This window comes from Rhinoraja longicauda, chromosome 19 (assembly GCF_053455715.1).
Source record: "Rhinoraja longicauda isolate Sanriku21f chromosome 19, sRhiLon1.1, whole genome shotgun sequence".
In the NCBI taxonomy this organism is placed as follows: domain Eukaryota; kingdom Metazoa; phylum Chordata; class Chondrichthyes; order Rajiformes; family Arhynchobatidae; genus Rhinoraja; species Rhinoraja longicauda.
The window spans coordinates 16,940,508-16,956,880 of record NC_135971.1 but is presented as its reverse complement, the minus strand read 5'-3'; the positions used below and the strand labels follow the sequence as shown (position 1 = coordinate 16,956,880).

Sequence of the window (16,373 nt, the reverse complement as noted above, 5' to 3'; positions counted from 1 at the left end):
ACAATCAAACTTCCATCTTCACAAATTATTGTGGACAGGTGACACCTACCCAAATAAAATTACAATGTCATTAAGCCGGAAAGCGTGCAGAGATATTTTATGAGGATGTTGGCAGGACTCGAGGGCCTAACCTTTAAGGAGAGGTTGGGCAAGCTCGGACCCTATTGCTTAGAGCACCAGAGGTTTAGGGGCGATCTTATAGAGGTGTACAAAATCATGAGGGGAATAGATAAGATAAATGCGGTCTTTTGCCTCGAGTACATGAATCAAGGAGCAGATAACATAGATTTAAGATGAGAGGGAAAGATTCAATAAGAACCTGAGGGGCAACTGTTTCGCACAAAGGGTGGTGGGATTATGGAATGAGCTGCAAGGTATGTCTACTTTGACGAAGTTCTCTTCCTCTCTCCGAGAGTTCAGCAACACACTCTTTTGCTGCTCCCTCTGCCATTCCCCCAAGTCTCCGGCTCCTTGATCCACGTCTGCTTTGATCTGTCGTTTTCACACCTTACCCTTCCATATCTCGTTTCCCTCTCCCGACTCAGTCTCGACCCAAAACGTCACCCATTCCTTCTCTCCAGTTCCCTCTGGACCTTTCCTGTCCATGTCCATCTAAGTGCCTTTAAATGCTGATATGGTACCGGCCTCAACGACCTCTTCCAATGGCTCTCTCTATTATTCTGCCCATGCCCTCTTCTCACACTGCTACCGTCGGGCAGGAGGTACAGAAGCTTGAAATGTGGGACCACCAGTTTGTGCACCGTGGCTACGCTTGGCCAGGCCGACCCTGCAACACCACCGGGACATCAGACCTTCATGGACAGGTCAAGAACCCTGAACTTACCACAACTGGGACTTGTAAATGGCACCAAACTGAGGACTCTGTACACTCTCTCAGTGTACTACTGCTCTACACTTGAACTGTATCTGAGATGCTTATCTGAGGTGAATCTAAGTGCTCATTGACAGTGATACTTGTTCTGCACTGTGTACAAAAATGAATCTCACTGTACCTTGGTACTTGTGACAAATAAACTTCAGGCCAGTGCTTGTGAACTTCAGGCCGGTGCTTGTGAACTTCAGGCCATTCCCCTCAGAGTGTTGCATGCCAGCTGGAGACTGGCACCACCCACTGCTGCCAATGGAAGAAAGTCAGAACCTGCAGGTGCCAGCTGCAGATTGGTGTCACCCATGGGTGCAGGCCGAGATTGGTGCCTTCCCTGGATGCCAGCTGATTTCCACCACCTATTGGTGCTGCTGGAGATTAATGGCACCCATGGGTGCCAACTGGAGATTGGCGCCACCCAGGGGTACACCAGGCAAATGCCACCCATGGGTACCAACTGGAGATTAATGCCACCCATGGGCGCCAACTGAAGATTGGTGCCACCCAGGGGTGGTAGCTGGAGACAGGCAGCACCCAGGGGTGGTAGCTGGAGACAGGCAGCACCCAGGGGTGGTAGCTGGAGACTGGCAGCACCCAGGGGTGGTAGCTGGAGACAGGCAACACCCAGGGGTGGTAGCTGGAGGAGACTGGCAGCACCCAGGGGTGGTAGCTGGAGGAGACTGGCAGCACCCAGGGGTGGTAGCTGGAGACTGGCAGCACCCAGGGGTGCGGAGCTGCAACGGTAAACATGCGACTGTTTCTGTGTCTCTGCCGAAGGCCATTTGCTGTTTTTATTTTCAAAATCCCAGACAGCAGCGACAAGATGGAGTGGAAGCGAGAGAGAGAGAGAGAGAGAGTGCCCCCTGCTGGGGGTGGGGACCCAGGGGACCCACGGGGCAGCGTTCACACCCAGCACAGAGTCTCACACCACACACACACTCACGTAAAACGCACACTCACATACACACATGCAGTTACTCACACTCACGCACATATTCACACTCACTCTCTCACATACTTATTTATACACACACCCGTACTCACATGCTCACCCTTGCACTCACACACACTCGTACATTCTCACACATTGTACACACTCACTCACACGTTCACAGACACTTGCACACACAAACTAAAACGTACACACTCACTCTCACACACTCAAGATACACACATTCACTCACGCGTACAGACAGATACCTACACACACACACTCATACACCAACACTCACTCACACATACACCACCCAACCCCAGCAATTCTCCCCACACCTTCTCCTCCCTCGGCCCCTCGGTCACGAGTCTTCCTTCTCTTGGTGCCTGGGAACGAAAACAAGAGAGGGGGGTAGTTAAGGATGGGTGGCAGTGGTGCATGGGTGACAGTGACAACGGGACCCCACCCCTCTCCGACACTCCCGCACCGCGGCCTCATGTCACCAGCGAAACCCGGGCCCGAGCCGTGCCTCCATCACCCAAAATCACCCCAGCGTCCCAGAGCAGGAGAGACCAGCACTGACACTAGGATGGTTGTTGGGATGTTGGCGGGGACTCCCAGGGTATGTGACACCATGACAATGTATAACAAGGTGGCGCAGCGGTAGAGTTGCTGCCTTACAGTGAATGCAGCGCCGGAGACTCAGTTTCGATCCTGACTACGGGCGCCGTCTGTACGGAGTTTGTACGTTCCCCCGTGACCTGCGTGGGTTTTATCCGAGATCTTCGGTTTCCTCCCACACTCCAAAGACGTACAGGTATGTAGGTTAATTGACTGGGTAAATGTAAAAATTGTCCCTAGTGTGTGTAGGATAGTGTTAATGTGTGGGGATCGCTGGGCGGTGTGGACTCGGTGAGCCGAAGGGCTTGTTTCCACTCTGTATCTCTAGACTACCATCCCACTGACGGTGACTTGGGGATAGGGGGGGCACGGTGCCCACCGTGAACCCAGCCTCACCGCACCCACCTGCAGCTGGTACACGTGTAGAAGACCGTCTGCCCCTCGTCTGCCGAGCGTGTCTGCCGGGTGTGGTACTCCATGCCCTCGTGCCCGCAGCGGGAACACGTCCGGTCCACCTGTGGGCACAGACCCGCCGCCGTTAGTGGAGCCCACACGGGGTGGCGTGATGGCGCAGCGGCAGAGCTGCTGCCTCACAGCGCCACAGACCCAGGGTCGATCCTGACCGCGGGTGCCGTCTGTACGGAGGTTGACCGGCGTGGGTTTTCGCCGAGATGTTTGGTTTCCTCCCGCACTCCAAAGACGTACAGGTTTGTAGGTTAATTGGCTTGGTGTAATTGTAAATCGTCCCTAGTGCGTGTCGGGTACAGTTAATGTGAGGGGATCACAGGTCGACGAGGACTTGGTGGTCCGAAGGGCCCGTTTTCCTCACTGTATCTCTAAACTAAACAACTAAACACGGGGACTGTACCACGTTGTCTCGCCAAGACCTAGAGGGTGGTTCTCTGCAGGCGGGGAGGTTGGGGGGGGGGGCAATGAATGTGCCCGCTGCCGCCTCGAGGGGCTATCGGACACGGCAAGCCATCGCTGGAGAGCTCCAGGTTCCACACAGGGTGCAGGTCGTCGGAGAGGGGCACGGTGGCGCAGCGGCTGAGTTGTTGCCTCACAGCGCCAGAGACACGGGTTCAATCCTGACCACGGGTGCCGTCTCTACGGAGTTTGCACGTTACCCCCGTGACCGGCGTGGGTTTTCGCCGAGATGTTCGGTTTCCTCCCGCACTCCAAAGACGTACAGGTTTGTAGATTAATTGGCTTGGTGTTAATGTAAATTGTCCCTATGCGCGTGGGATAGTGTAAGTGCGCGGGGATCGCCAGTCAGCCTGTTTCCGTGCTGTATCTCTTAACCAACCTAAACTGAGGGGCGGGGTGGCGGGAGGGAGTACGGCGTGGAGTCACGGTGGGTGGGTGGGCGGGCGAGGGGCGCTGCGCTGGGTGGTTCTGCCAGCCGATGCCCCCGGACACTCACCACCGGCCCATTGGGCTCCATCGTCTCGGCCTCCATGGTCAGGTTGGCGCGCAGCAAGTCCGGGTCGTTGAACATCACCTCCGACAGTATCTCCGTCCCTTCGAAGGCTGCGGGAAAGAGAGAGGGCAGCGAGTGAGCGGGAGGCAGGGAACGCGGGCTGCAACTGGTGGCCGGTATAAGAGAGGTGCAGCCCCAGGACAACCAGTGGCCCAGGAATAAATACATCTTCATAAGTCATAGGTGCAGAATTAGGCCATTCGGCCCATCAAGTCCACTCCGCCATACAATTATGGCCAAAGATACTAGAGGAGCAAGATGAACCACTCCGTTGAAATCGCCTATACTGTAATGTAATGCGCAAAGGAGCGTAACATCCGCCATTTTAGTAAGCAAAACCCGCCGTTCGTTATGCTTCTCGCAGTGTAATCAGTGTTTTGGGGGAACAGTATGTGTGATGATACCATAAAAATGCAGAATATATCTCATCTATCAATTCACAGATTTTTATTATTCTTCTTTTTAAATGTTCTGCAAGATTCTGCCTACTAAAATGGCGCCGTGACATACTATGGTTTTTAGGGTCGAGTGGTCTATCTTGCTATGCTCTATTATCTTTGATTATGGCTGATCTATCTTTCCGTCTCAACCCCATTCTGCTGCCTTCTCCACACAACTTTGAAATACAGACAAGGCCAACAACAGGCCAAAGAAATTGATTGAAAGATACAGCGTGGAAACAGGCCCTTCGGCCCATAGGCAAGTTGAATCAGGAGATAAAATTGGCGTGTCACAAATGTGATGCTACGGTGGTTATGGGAGATTTCAACATGCAGGTAGACTGGGAAAATCAGGTTGGAAATGGACCCCAGGAAAGAGAGTTTGTAGAGTGCCTTCGAGATAGATTCTTAGAACAGCTTGTACTGGAGCCTACCAGGGAGAAGGCAATTCTGGATTTAGTGTTGTGTAATGATCCTGATCTGATAAGGGGACTAGAGGTAAAAGAGCCATTAGGAGGCAGTGATCACAACATGATAAGTTTTACTCTGCAGATGGAAAGGCAGAAGGGAAAATCGGAAGTGTCAGTATTACAGTATAGCAAAGGGGATTACAGAGGCATGAGGCGGGAGCTGGCCAAAATTGACTGGAAGGATGCCCTAGCAGGGAAGACGGTAGAACAGCAATGGCAGGTATTCCTGGGAATAATGTAGAGGTTGCAGGATCAATTTATCCCAAAGAGGAGGAAAGACTCTAAGGGGAGTAAGAGACACCTGTGGCTGACAAGGGAAGTCAAGGACAGCATAAAAATTAAGGAGAGGAAGTATAACATAGCAAAGAAGAGTGGGAAGACAGAGGATTGGGACTCCTTTAAAGAGCAACAAAAGTTAACTAAAAAGGCAATATGGGGAGAAAAGATGAGGTACGAGGGTAAACTAGCCAATAATATAAAGGAGGATAGCAAAAGTTTTTTTAGGTACGTGAAGAGGAAAAAAATAGTGAAGGCAAACGTGGGTCCCTTGAAGACAGAAGCAGGGGAATTTATTATGGGGAACAAAGAAATGGCAGACGAGTTAAACCGTTACTTTGGATCTGTCTTCACTGAGGAAGATACACACAATCTCCCAAATGTTCTAGGGGCCGGAGAACCTAGGGTGATGGAGGAACTGAAGGAAATCCACATTAGGCAGGAAATGGTTTTGGGTAGACTGATGGGACTGAAGGCTGATAAATCCCCAGGACCTGATGGTCTGCATCCCAGGGTACTTAAGGAGGTGGCTCTAGAAATAGTGGAAGCATTGGAGATCATTTTTCAATGTTCTATAGATTCAGGATCAGTTCCTGTGGATTGGAGGATAGCAAATGTTATCCCACTTTTTAAGAAAGGAGGGAGAGAGAAAATGGGTAATTATAGACCAGTTAGTCTGACATCAGTGGTGGGGAAGATGCTGGAGTCAATTATAAAAGACAAAATTGCTGAGCATTTGGATATCAGTAACAGGATCATTCCGAGTCAGCATGGATTTACGAAGGGGAAATCATGCTTGACAAATCTACTGGAATTTTTTGAGGATGTAACTACGAAAATTGACAGGGGAGAGTCGGTGGATGTGGTGTACCTCGACTTTCAGAAAGCCTTCGACAAGGTCCCACGTAGGAGATTAGTGGGCAAAATTAGAGCACATGGTATTGGGGGTAGGGTACTGACATGGATAGAAAATTGGTTGACAGACAGAAAGCAAAGAGTGGGGATAAATGGGTCCCTTTCGGAATGGCAGGCAGTGACCAGTGGGGTACCGCAAGGTTCGGTGCTGGGACCCCAGCTATTTACGATATACATTAATGACTTAGATGAAGGGATTAAAAGTACAATTAGCAAATTTGCAGATGATACCAAGCTGGGGGGTAGTGTGAATTGTGAGGAAGATGCAATAAGGCTGCAGGGTGACTTGGACAGGTTGTGTGAGTGGGCGGATACATGGCAGATGCAGTTTAATGTAGATAAGTGTGAGGTTATTCACTTTGGAAGTAAGAATAGAAAGGCAGATTATTATCTGAATGGTGTCAAGTTAGGAAGAGGGGATGTTCAACGCGATCTGGGTGTCCTAGTGCATCAGTCACTGAAAGGAAGCATGCAGGTACAGCAGGCAGTGAAGAAAGCCAATGGAATGTTGGCCTTCGTAACAAGAGGAGTTGAGTATAGGAGCAAAGAGGTCCTTCTACAGTTGTACCGGGCCCTGGTGAGACCGCACCTGGAGTACTGTGTGCAGTTTTGGTCTCCAAATTTGAGGAAGGATATTCTTGCCATTGAGGGCGTGCAGCGTAGGTTCACTAGGTTAATTCCCGGAATGGCGGGACTGTCGTATGTTGAAAGGCTGGAGTAATTAGGCTTGTATACACTGGAATTTAGAAGGATGAGGGGGGATCTTATTGAAACATATAAGATAATTAGGGGATTGGACACATTAGAGGCAGGAAACATGTTCCCAATGTTGGGGGAGTCCAGAACAAGGGGCCACAGTTTAAGAATAAGGGGTAGGCCATTTAGAACAGAGATGAGGAAGAACTTTTTCAGTCAGAGAGTGGTGAAGGTGTGGAATTCTCTGCCTCAGAAGGCAGTGGAGGCCAGTTCGTTGGATGCTTTCAAGAGAGAGCTGGATAGAGCTCTTAAGGATAGCGGAGTGAGGGGGTATGGGGAGAAGGCAGGAACGGGGTACTGATTGAGAGTGATCAGCCATGATCGCATTGAATGGCGGTGCTGGCTCGAAGGGCTGAATGGCCTACTCCTGCACCTATTGTCTATTGAATCAACGCCAACCATCAATCGCCCCGTTCACACTAATTCTACGTTATCCCACTTTCTCGCGAGGGGAAATTTACAGAAGCCAATTAACCTGTAAACCCGTGTGCAGGAAGGAACAGCCAATGCTGGTTTACATGTAATAGCTGGAGTAACTCAGCGGGTCAGACAGCATCTCTGGAGAAAAGGAATAGGTGACAATTCGAATCGAGACCCTTCTTTAGACCCCAGGGTTGCGTCCTTAGCCCCCTACTGTACTCCCTGTACACACATGACTGTGTGGCCAGGTTCAGCTCCAATTCCATCATCAAGTTTGCTGATGACACTGTGGTGGTGGGCCTGATCTCCGATAACGATGAGAAGGCCCACCGGGAGGAGGTGGCTGATCTGGCACTCTGGTGTCAGGACAACAGCCTCCTCTTGAATGTTCCAAAAACTAAGGAGCTGATTGTAGACTTTAGAAGGGCTCAACATCCGAGGACATACACGCCACTGGAGTTAAATGGGACTACTGTGGATAGGGTGAGCAGCTTTAAATACCTGGGAGTCCACATCACAGAGGATCTGACATGAACAACACACATTGCTGTACTGGTGAGTAAGGCAAGGCAGCACCTTTACCACCTCAGACAGTTGAGGAAATTTAAAGTCTCTCTAAGGATCCTTCAGTGCTTCTACTCTGGGGCTGTAGAAAGCATCTTGTCCGGGAACATCACAATCTGGTTTGGGAACAGCTCTGCCCAGGATAGGAAGGCTCTACGGAGAGTAGTGCATTCGGCCGAATGCACTATGGGAACTACACTCGCCCCCCTGCAGGACCTATACATCAGGAGGTGCAGATCCAGAGCCAGCAACACTATGGGGGACCCCTACCACCCCAGTAACGGACTGTTCCAGCTGCTACGGTCAGGCAAACGCCTCCGCTGTCACGCTGTGAAAACGAAGAGGATGTGACGGAGTTTCTTCCCACAGGCCATCAGGACTGTTAACTCTCATATCATCAGGGACTCATTTAATTTACTGTATTAATTTATATCTTGTGTTAAAAAAAATGTTTCCCTATTCTGTTATGTAGTTTAGCACAATCCGCAGGCGTTGCCACTTTCATTTCACTGCACATCTTGTATATGTATGTGACAAATAAACTTGACATGACCATCTATACCTTTTCTCCAGTCAAGTCAAGTCAAGTCAATTTTATTTGTATATCACATTTAAAAACAACCCACGTTGACCAAAGTGCTGTACATCTGATTAGGTACTAAGGAAAAAATGAAACATACAGTAGCACGCAAACATAACAGCATATACAAAACAGTTCACAGCGCCTCCTCAATGAGCCTCAAACGATAGGGAGTAGAAATAGGTTTTGAGCCTGGACTTAAAGGAGTCGATGGAGGGGGCAGTTCTGATGGGGAGAGGGATGCTGTTCCACAGTCTAGGAGCTGCAACCGCAAAAGCACGGTCACCCCTGAGCTTAAGCCTAGACCGTGGGATAGTGAGTAGCCCCAAGTCGGCTGACCTGAGGGACCTGGAGTTAGAGAGGTGGGTTAGAAGATTTTTGATGTAGGGTGGGAAATGTCCATTTAGGGCTTTATATGTGAATAGGAGGAGCTTGAAGTTGATTCTGTACCGTACAGGGAGCCAGTAGAGAGAGGCCAGAATCGGCGTGATGTGGTCCCTTTTACGGGTACCCGTCAGGAGTCTCGCTGCGGCGTTTTGGACCAGTTGCAGGCGGGACAGGGAAGACTGGCTGATCCCAGTGTATAGGGAGTTGCAGTAGTCTAGGCGGGAGGAAATGAAAGCGTGAATGATTTTTTCAGTGTCGTCGAATTGGAGGAAAGGTTTGATTTTAGCTATGGTACGAAGTTGGAAGAAGCTGGCTTTTACCACAGCGTAGACTTGCTTGTCAAATTTTAATGCAGAGTCAAATATCACGCCGAGGTTTTTGACATGCGGTTTGACTAGGCAGGATAGGTTTCCAAGACTGCCTGTTATCGATTTGATGGAGTCGGGGGGGGGGGGGCGAATAGGATGACCTCAGACTTGCTCTCGTTTAATTGGAGGAAGTTCTGTGCCATCCAACATTTTATGTCCTCAAGGCAGTGTAAGAGGCTGTTTAAATTTGACTGGTTGTTGGGTTTCAGGGGGAGGTAAAGCTGAGTGTCATCGGCATCGCAGTGGAAAGAAATGCCGTGCCTTTGAATGATTTGGCCAAAGGGGAGCATGTATAGAGAGAAGAGAATGGGGCCTAGGATGGAGCCTTGTGGAACTCCGCAAGAGAGGCTAGCTGGAGCAGAGGAATAACTGCCTATGTTGATGGCGAAACTCCTATCTTTGAGGTAGGAAACGAACCAGCTCAGGGCAGTGCCATCAATGCCAACCGCGTACCGGAGACTGTCAATAAGGATGGTGTGGTCCACTGTATCGAACGCTGCGCTGAGGTCGAGAAGGAGCAGGATTGCACAGACGCCGGTATCGATGGCGAGAAGCAGGTCGTTGTGTACCTTCAACAAGGCAGACTCTGTGCTGTGGTGGGTTCTGAAACCTGACTGGAATCTTTCCAGGATGGTGTTTTGGTGTAGGTAGGGCACTAATTGGTTTAGAATTGCCTTTTCAAGGACTTTTGACAGGAATGGCAGTTTTGAAAAGTCCGGGAGCAGAGCAAGGACGCCCGTTGGCTGAGAAGAAAAGTAAGTGTTAATTACAGTGGAAAAGGCAGTTTAAAAAGAGCGCCAAGAGGACGCTAGTAGTCAGTTTGAAAAGTCCGGGAGCAGAGCAAGGACGCCCGTTGGCTGAGAAGAAAAGTAAGTGTTATTTACAGTGGAAAAGGCAGTTTAAAAAGAGCGCCAAGAGGACGCTAGTAGTCAGTTTGAAAAGTCCGGGAGCAGAGCAAGGACGCCCGTTGGCTGAGACGAAAAGTAAGTGTTAATTACAGTGGAAAAGGCAGTTTAAAAAGAGCGCCAAGAGGACGCTAGTAGTCAGTTTGAAAAGTCCGGGAGCAGAGCAAGGACGCCCGTTGGCTGAGAAGAAAAGTAAGTGTTAATTACAGTGGAAAAGGCAGTTTAAAAAGAGCGCCAAGAGGACGCTAGTAGTCAGTGAGGCTGTCACGCCAAGGGTCCAGGTCGAGCGAAGGTGGGAGACTGTTTCAGGGGGGAGTGGACGAGGACTACAGGAGACCCCAGTGGCTGAGCCTATTGCAAATAGGTATACCCTCTTGGGAACTGTCGGGGCAGAAGACGTTTCCAGTCCGAGTGGCGGACCTGTTGGCAAGGATACTCGACAGGGGAGACCGAAGTCAGGAAGAGCCGCAGTGGTCGGTGACTCCATCGTCCGAGGGACGGACAGAAGATTCTGTGGCAGCAGGAGGGACTTGAGGATGGTCTGTTGCCTCCCTGGTGCCAGGGTTCAACACATCACGGACCGGCTTCAGAAAATCCTAGTGAGGGAAGGCGATCAACCTGAAGTCGTTGTGCACGTGGGCACGAATGACGTCGGGCGGAAGAGGAAGGAGGTGCTACAGCGGGAGTTTAGAGAGTTGGGAAAAACACTGAGAAGTAGGACGTCGAAGGTGGTTATCTCTGGACTGCTACCGGTACCTCGTGCTGGTGAGGCCAGGAACAGAGAGATAGAGGGTATGAATTTATGGCTGAGGGGCTGGTGCAGAGAGCAGGGATTTAGATTTCTGGACCACTGGGATCTCTTCTGGGCTAGGGGTGACTTGTACAAAAGGGACGGGTTACATCTTAACCGCAGGGGGACAAACATTCTGGCAGGCAGGTTTGCTAGTGTGACACCTGTGGCTTTAAACTAAGTAGTGGGGGGGAGGGGTTAACAAATTGTGAATATGAGGATGAGGTAAAAAAAAAAGGGAATACAGGAGATATTGCAAAAGACTCTCGGAAGAATGGGAACAGAAGTTCTAGAGGGGAAAAGAAATTAAGGGCAGGGCCAATTGTGACCGATGTGAGAGGGGAGGTAAATACAGAAGTTAAAGTGTTGTACTTAAATGCGCGTAGTATAAAAAATAAAGTGGATGAGCTTGAGGCTCAGTTAGTCATGGGCAAGTATGATGTTGTAGGGATCACTGAGACATGGCTACAAGAGGACCAGGGCTGGGAACTGAATATTCAGGGGTACACAACATATAGAAAAGACAGACAGGTGGGCAGAGGGGGTGGGGTTGCTCTGATGGTAAGGAATGATATTCATTCCCTTGCAAGGGGTGACATAGAATCAGGAGATGTTGAATCAGTATGGATAGAAATGAGAAATTGTAAGGGTAAAAAGACCCTAATGGGAGTTATCTATAGGCCCCCAAACAGTAGCCTCGACATAGGATGCAGGCTGAATAGATAAAATTGGCGTGTCACAAATGTAATGCTACGGTGGGTATGGGAGATTTCAACATGCAGGTAGACTGGGAAAATCAGGTTGGAAATGGACCCCAGGAAAGAGAGTTTGTAGAGTGCCTTCGAGATGGATTCTTAGAACAGCTTGTACTGGAGCCTACCAGGGAGAAGGCAATTCTGGATTTAGTGCTGTGTAATGATCCTGATCTGATAAGGGGACTAGAGGTAAAAGAGCCATTAGGAGGCAGTGATCACAACATGATAAGTTTTACTCTGCAAATGGAAAGGCAGAAGGGAAAATCGGAAGTGTCAGTATTACAGTATAGCAAAGGGGATTACAGAGGCATGAGGCAGGAGCTGGCCAAAATTGACTGGAAGGAGGCCCTAGCAGGGAAGACGATAGAACAGCAATGGCAGGTATTCCTGGGAATAATGCAGAGGTTGCAGGATCAATTTATTCCAAAGAGGTGGAAAGACTCTAAGGGGAGTAAGAGACACCTGTGGCTGACAAGGGAAGTCAGGGACAGCATAAAAATTAAGGAGAGGAAGTATAACATAGCAAAGAAGAGTGGGAAGACAGAGGATTGGGACTCTTTTAAAGAGCAACAAAAGTTAACTAAAAAGGCAATACGGGGAGAAAAGATGAGGTACGAGGGTAAACTAGCCAATAATATAAAGGAGGATAGCAAAAGTTTTTTTAGGTACGTGAAGGAAGAGGAAAAAAATAGTCAAGGCAAATGTGGGTCCCTTGAAGACAGAAGCAGGGGAATTTATTATGGGGAACAAAGAAATGGCAGACGAGTTAAACCGTTACTTTGGATCTGTCTTCATTGAGGAAGATACACACAATCTCCCAAATGTTCTAGGGGCCGGAGAACCTAGGGTGATGGAGGAACTGAAGGAAATCCACATTAGGCAGGAAATGGTTTTGGGTAGACTGATGGGACTGAAGGCTGATAAATCCCCAGGGCCTGATGGTCTGCATCCCAGGGTACTTAAGGAGGTGGCTCTAGAAATAGTGGAAGCATTGGAGATCATTTTTTAATGTTCTATAGATTCAGGATCAGTTCCTGTGGATTGGAGGATAGCAAATGTTATCCCACTTTTTAAGAAAGGAGGGAGAGAGAAAACGGGTAATTATAGACCAGTTAGTCTGACATCAGTGGTGGGGAAGATGCTGGAGTTAATTATAAAAGACGAAATTGCTGAGCATTTGGATAGCAGTAACAGGATCATTCCGAGTCAGCATGGATTTACGAAGGGGAAATCATGCTTGACAAATCTACTGGAATTTTTTGAGGATGTAACTAGGAAAATTGACAGGGGAGAGTCAGTGGATGTGGTGTACCTCGACTTTCAGAAAGCCTTCGACAAGGTCCCACATAGGAGATTAGTGGGCAAAATTAGGGCACATGGTATTGGGGGTAGGGTACTGACATGGATAGAAAATTGGTTGACAGACAGAAAGCAAAGAATGGGGATAAATGGGTCCCTTTCGGAATGGCAGGCAGTGACCAGTGGGGTACCGCAAGGTTCGGTGGTGGGACCCCAGCTATTTACGATATACATTAATGACTTCGACGAAGGGATTAAAAATACCATTAGCAAATTTGCAGATGATACTAAACTGGGGGGTAGTGTGAATTGTGAGGAAGATGCAATAAGGCTGCAGGGTGACTTGGACAGGTTGTGTGAGTGGGCGGATACATGGCAGATGCAGTTTAATGTAGATAAGTGTGAGGTTATTCACTTTGGAAGTAAGAATAGAAAGGCAGATTATTATCTGAATGGTGTCAAGTTAGGAGGAGGGGGAGTTCAACGAGATCTGGGTGTCCTAGTGCATCAGTCAATGAAAGGAAGCATGCAGGTACAGCAGGCAGTGAAGAAAGCCAATGGAATGTTGGCCTTCATAACAAGAGGAGTTGAGTATAGGAGCAAAGAGGTCCTTCTACAGTTGTACCGGGCCCTGGTGAGACCGCACCTGGAGTACTGTGTGCAGTTTTGGTCTCCAAATTTGAGGAAGGATATTCTTGCTATGGAGGGCGTGCAGCGTAGGTTCACTAGGTTAATTCCCGGAATGGCGGGACTGTCGTATGTTGAAAGGCTGGAGCAATTAGGCTTGTATACACTGGAATTTAGAAGGATGAGGGGGGATCTTATTGAAACATATAAGATAATTAGGGGATTGGACACATTAGAGGCAGGAAACATGTTCCCAATGTTGGGGGAGTCCAGAACAAGGGGCCACAGTTTAAGAATAAGGGGTAGGCCATTTAGAACGGAGATGAGGAAGAACTTTTTCAGTCAGAGAGTGGTGAAGGTGTGGAATTCTCTGCCTCAGAAGGCAGTGGAGGCCAGTTCGTTGGATGCTTTCAAGAGAGAGCTGGATAGAGCTCTTAAGGATAGCGGAGTGACGGGGTATGGGGAGAAGGCAGGAACGGGGTACTGATTGAGAGTGATCAGCCATGATCGCATTGAATGGCGGTGCTGGCTCGAAGGGCTGAATGGCCTACTCCTGCACCTATTGTCTATTGAAATGGGTCTGTAGTTGCTAGGCAAGGTGGGGTCTAGGTTAGGTTTTTTCAGTAGGGGCTGGACCACCGCGTGGGCGCGGCCTCGGGACACCATTCAGCTTTAGTTAAACATTTTGTTCAAGATGGCCGCGCCGTTGTGTTTGGCTGCCTGCCACTGTATGTTGTTTCTTTTTTTTTTTTCCTAATCAGATGTACAGCACTTTGGTCAACGTGGGTTGTTTTTAAATGTGCTATACAAATAAAATTGACTTGACTTGAAACAGGTTGGAACAGTGCCAGTGGCCAGAGAACTGTTGATAATAGAGAGGATGCTGGGACCGGCTATTGCAATGACATCCTTCAGAAGGGCAGTGGGGGCAGGATCAAGGGGGCAGGTTGCAGGTTTCATAGCGGAGACAAGCTTTGCAAGGGAGGATAGAGTGACGGGTTGGAAACAGTCCAATTTAGATGAACAGACTAGTGAGACAGCTAGGTCACGGGTGGGAGGGGAAATGTTCATTCTAATGTTCTCAACTTTGCTGGTGAAAAATTTAGCAAATTCTTCGCACTTAGCAGGGGACTAAGCTGGTACTGGGGGCGGGACATATGACAGAGGTAATTGTGGTAAATAGGACCTAAATTGGCTAAATAGGCCAGTGATGCTGTCTGGCCTGCTGAGTTACTCCAGCTTTTTGTATCTATCTTTAACCTACAAACCCGTGCATCTTTGGAATGTGGGAGGTAAGCGGAGCACTCAGAGGAAACCCATGTGGTCACGTGGGGGGGGGGGGGGGGGGGACATGTGACATCCACACACACGCACAGATGACGCCTGAGGTCAGGATCTATCTTTCCCTCTCAACCCCACTCTCCTGCCTTCCCCTCACAACCTCACAGGAGTTTCACGCTACACTCGGCCCAGAGCCTTTAATTTTAGTCTTGGAGACACAGCGCAGAAACAGGCCCTTCGGCCCGCTGGGCCCGCGCTGACCAGCGATCCCCGCACATTAATACTACCGAGTCTGAAGAAGGGTCTCGACCCGAAACGTCACCCATTCCTCTCCCGAGATGCTGCCTGACCCGCTGAGTAACTCCAGCATTTTATGTCACACAGAGAGCGGTGAATCTGTGGAATTCTCTGCCACAGAAGGTAGTTGAGGCCAGTTCATTGGCTATATTTAAGAGGGAGTTAGATGTGGGCCTTGTGGCTAAAGGGATCAGGGGGTATGGAGAGAAGGCAGGTACGGGATACTGAGTTGGATGATCAGCCATGATCATATTGAATGGCGGTGCAGGCTCGAAGGGCCGAATGGCCTACTCCTGCACCTATTTTCTATGTTTCTATGTCTACCTTCGATTTACTCCAGCATCTGCAGTTTTTTTCCTTAACGTTATCCTACACCCACTAGGGACAATTTTTACATTTACCAAGCCAATTAACCTACAAACCTGTACGTCTTTGGAGTGCTGGAGGAAACCGCAGAGCTCGGAGGAAACGCACGCAGGTCACGACGAGAACATGCAAACTCCGCAAACAAGCACCGTAGTCGGAATCGAACCCGGGTCTCCGGCGCTGCATTCGCTGTAAGGCAGCAACTCTACCCCTGTGCCACCGTGCCACGCTAAGGCGTACACTGACCGTGGACGCTGATCTGGAAGCCACACTTGCGACACGCCACGTGCTGCTCCAGGCCCGGCAGCGGCAAGATGGTTCCACACTCCGGGCAGAAATCGGGGTCGGATTCAAAACACGAGGCGGCCATCGCAGCTCTAGAAAGGGGGAGAAAGGGGGCCACAGTTTAAGAATAAGGGGTAGGCCATTTAGAACTGAGATGAGGAAAAACCTTTTCAGTCAGAGAGTTGTGAATCTGTGGAATTTTCTGCCTCAGAAGGCAGTGGAGGCCAATTCTCTGAATGCATTGAAGAGAGAGCTGGATAGAGCTCTTAAGGATAGCGGAGTCAGGGGGTATGGGGAGAAGGCAGGAACGGGGTACTGATTTGAGAATGATCAGCCATGATCACATTGAATGGCGGTGCTGGCTCGAAGGGCCGAATGGCCTCCTCCTGCACCTATTGTCTATTGAGAGGACCAGGACACGAGGGCGGTTAGTGTACAGAATGGCTCCCTGTCTCATTGTCCACCCCCGGGGTCACCGCCAGTCCCTGTGACTCTGGTCTCTGCAGACTGCACCTCTCCTCCAGCCATCTCTCCCCTCTTCCAGCCCTCTCCCCTCGCCGTCTGTCCGCTCTCCCCCAGCCGTCTCTCCCCTCCCCTCCAGCCATCACGTTCATAAGTGATAGGAGCAGAATTAGGCCATTCGGCCCATCAAGTCTGCTCTGCCATTCAAT

General features: G+C 49.6%; 2 protein-coding genes across 2 annotated transcripts in view; one reads left to right on the top strand and one right to left on the bottom strand.

Annotated features, from left to right (window-relative positions):
- LOC144602868 (pre-mRNA-splicing factor ATP-dependent RNA helicase DHX16-like) overlaps nucleotides 1–16,373 on the top strand; it is a 783,352-nt gene that overhangs the window by 737,094 nt on the left and 29,885 nt on the right. The gene's annotated exons all lie outside the window — the stretch shown is intronic.
- LOC144602711 (DNA-directed RNA polymerase I subunit RPA12-like) lies at nucleotides 1,658–15,789 on the bottom strand. The gene is made up of 4 exons (XM_078415847.1): nucleotides 15,664–15,789; nucleotides 3,865–3,971; nucleotides 2,847–2,956; nucleotides 1,658–2,206 (listed from the first exon to the last, which is right to left on the bottom strand). The coding sequence occupies exons 1-4, from the start codon at nucleotides 15,785–15,787 to the stop codon at nucleotides 2,182–2,184; spliced, it is 366 nt and encodes a 121-aa protein (XP_078271973.1). The 5' UTR covers nucleotides 15,788–15,789; the 3' UTR covers nucleotides 1,658–2,181.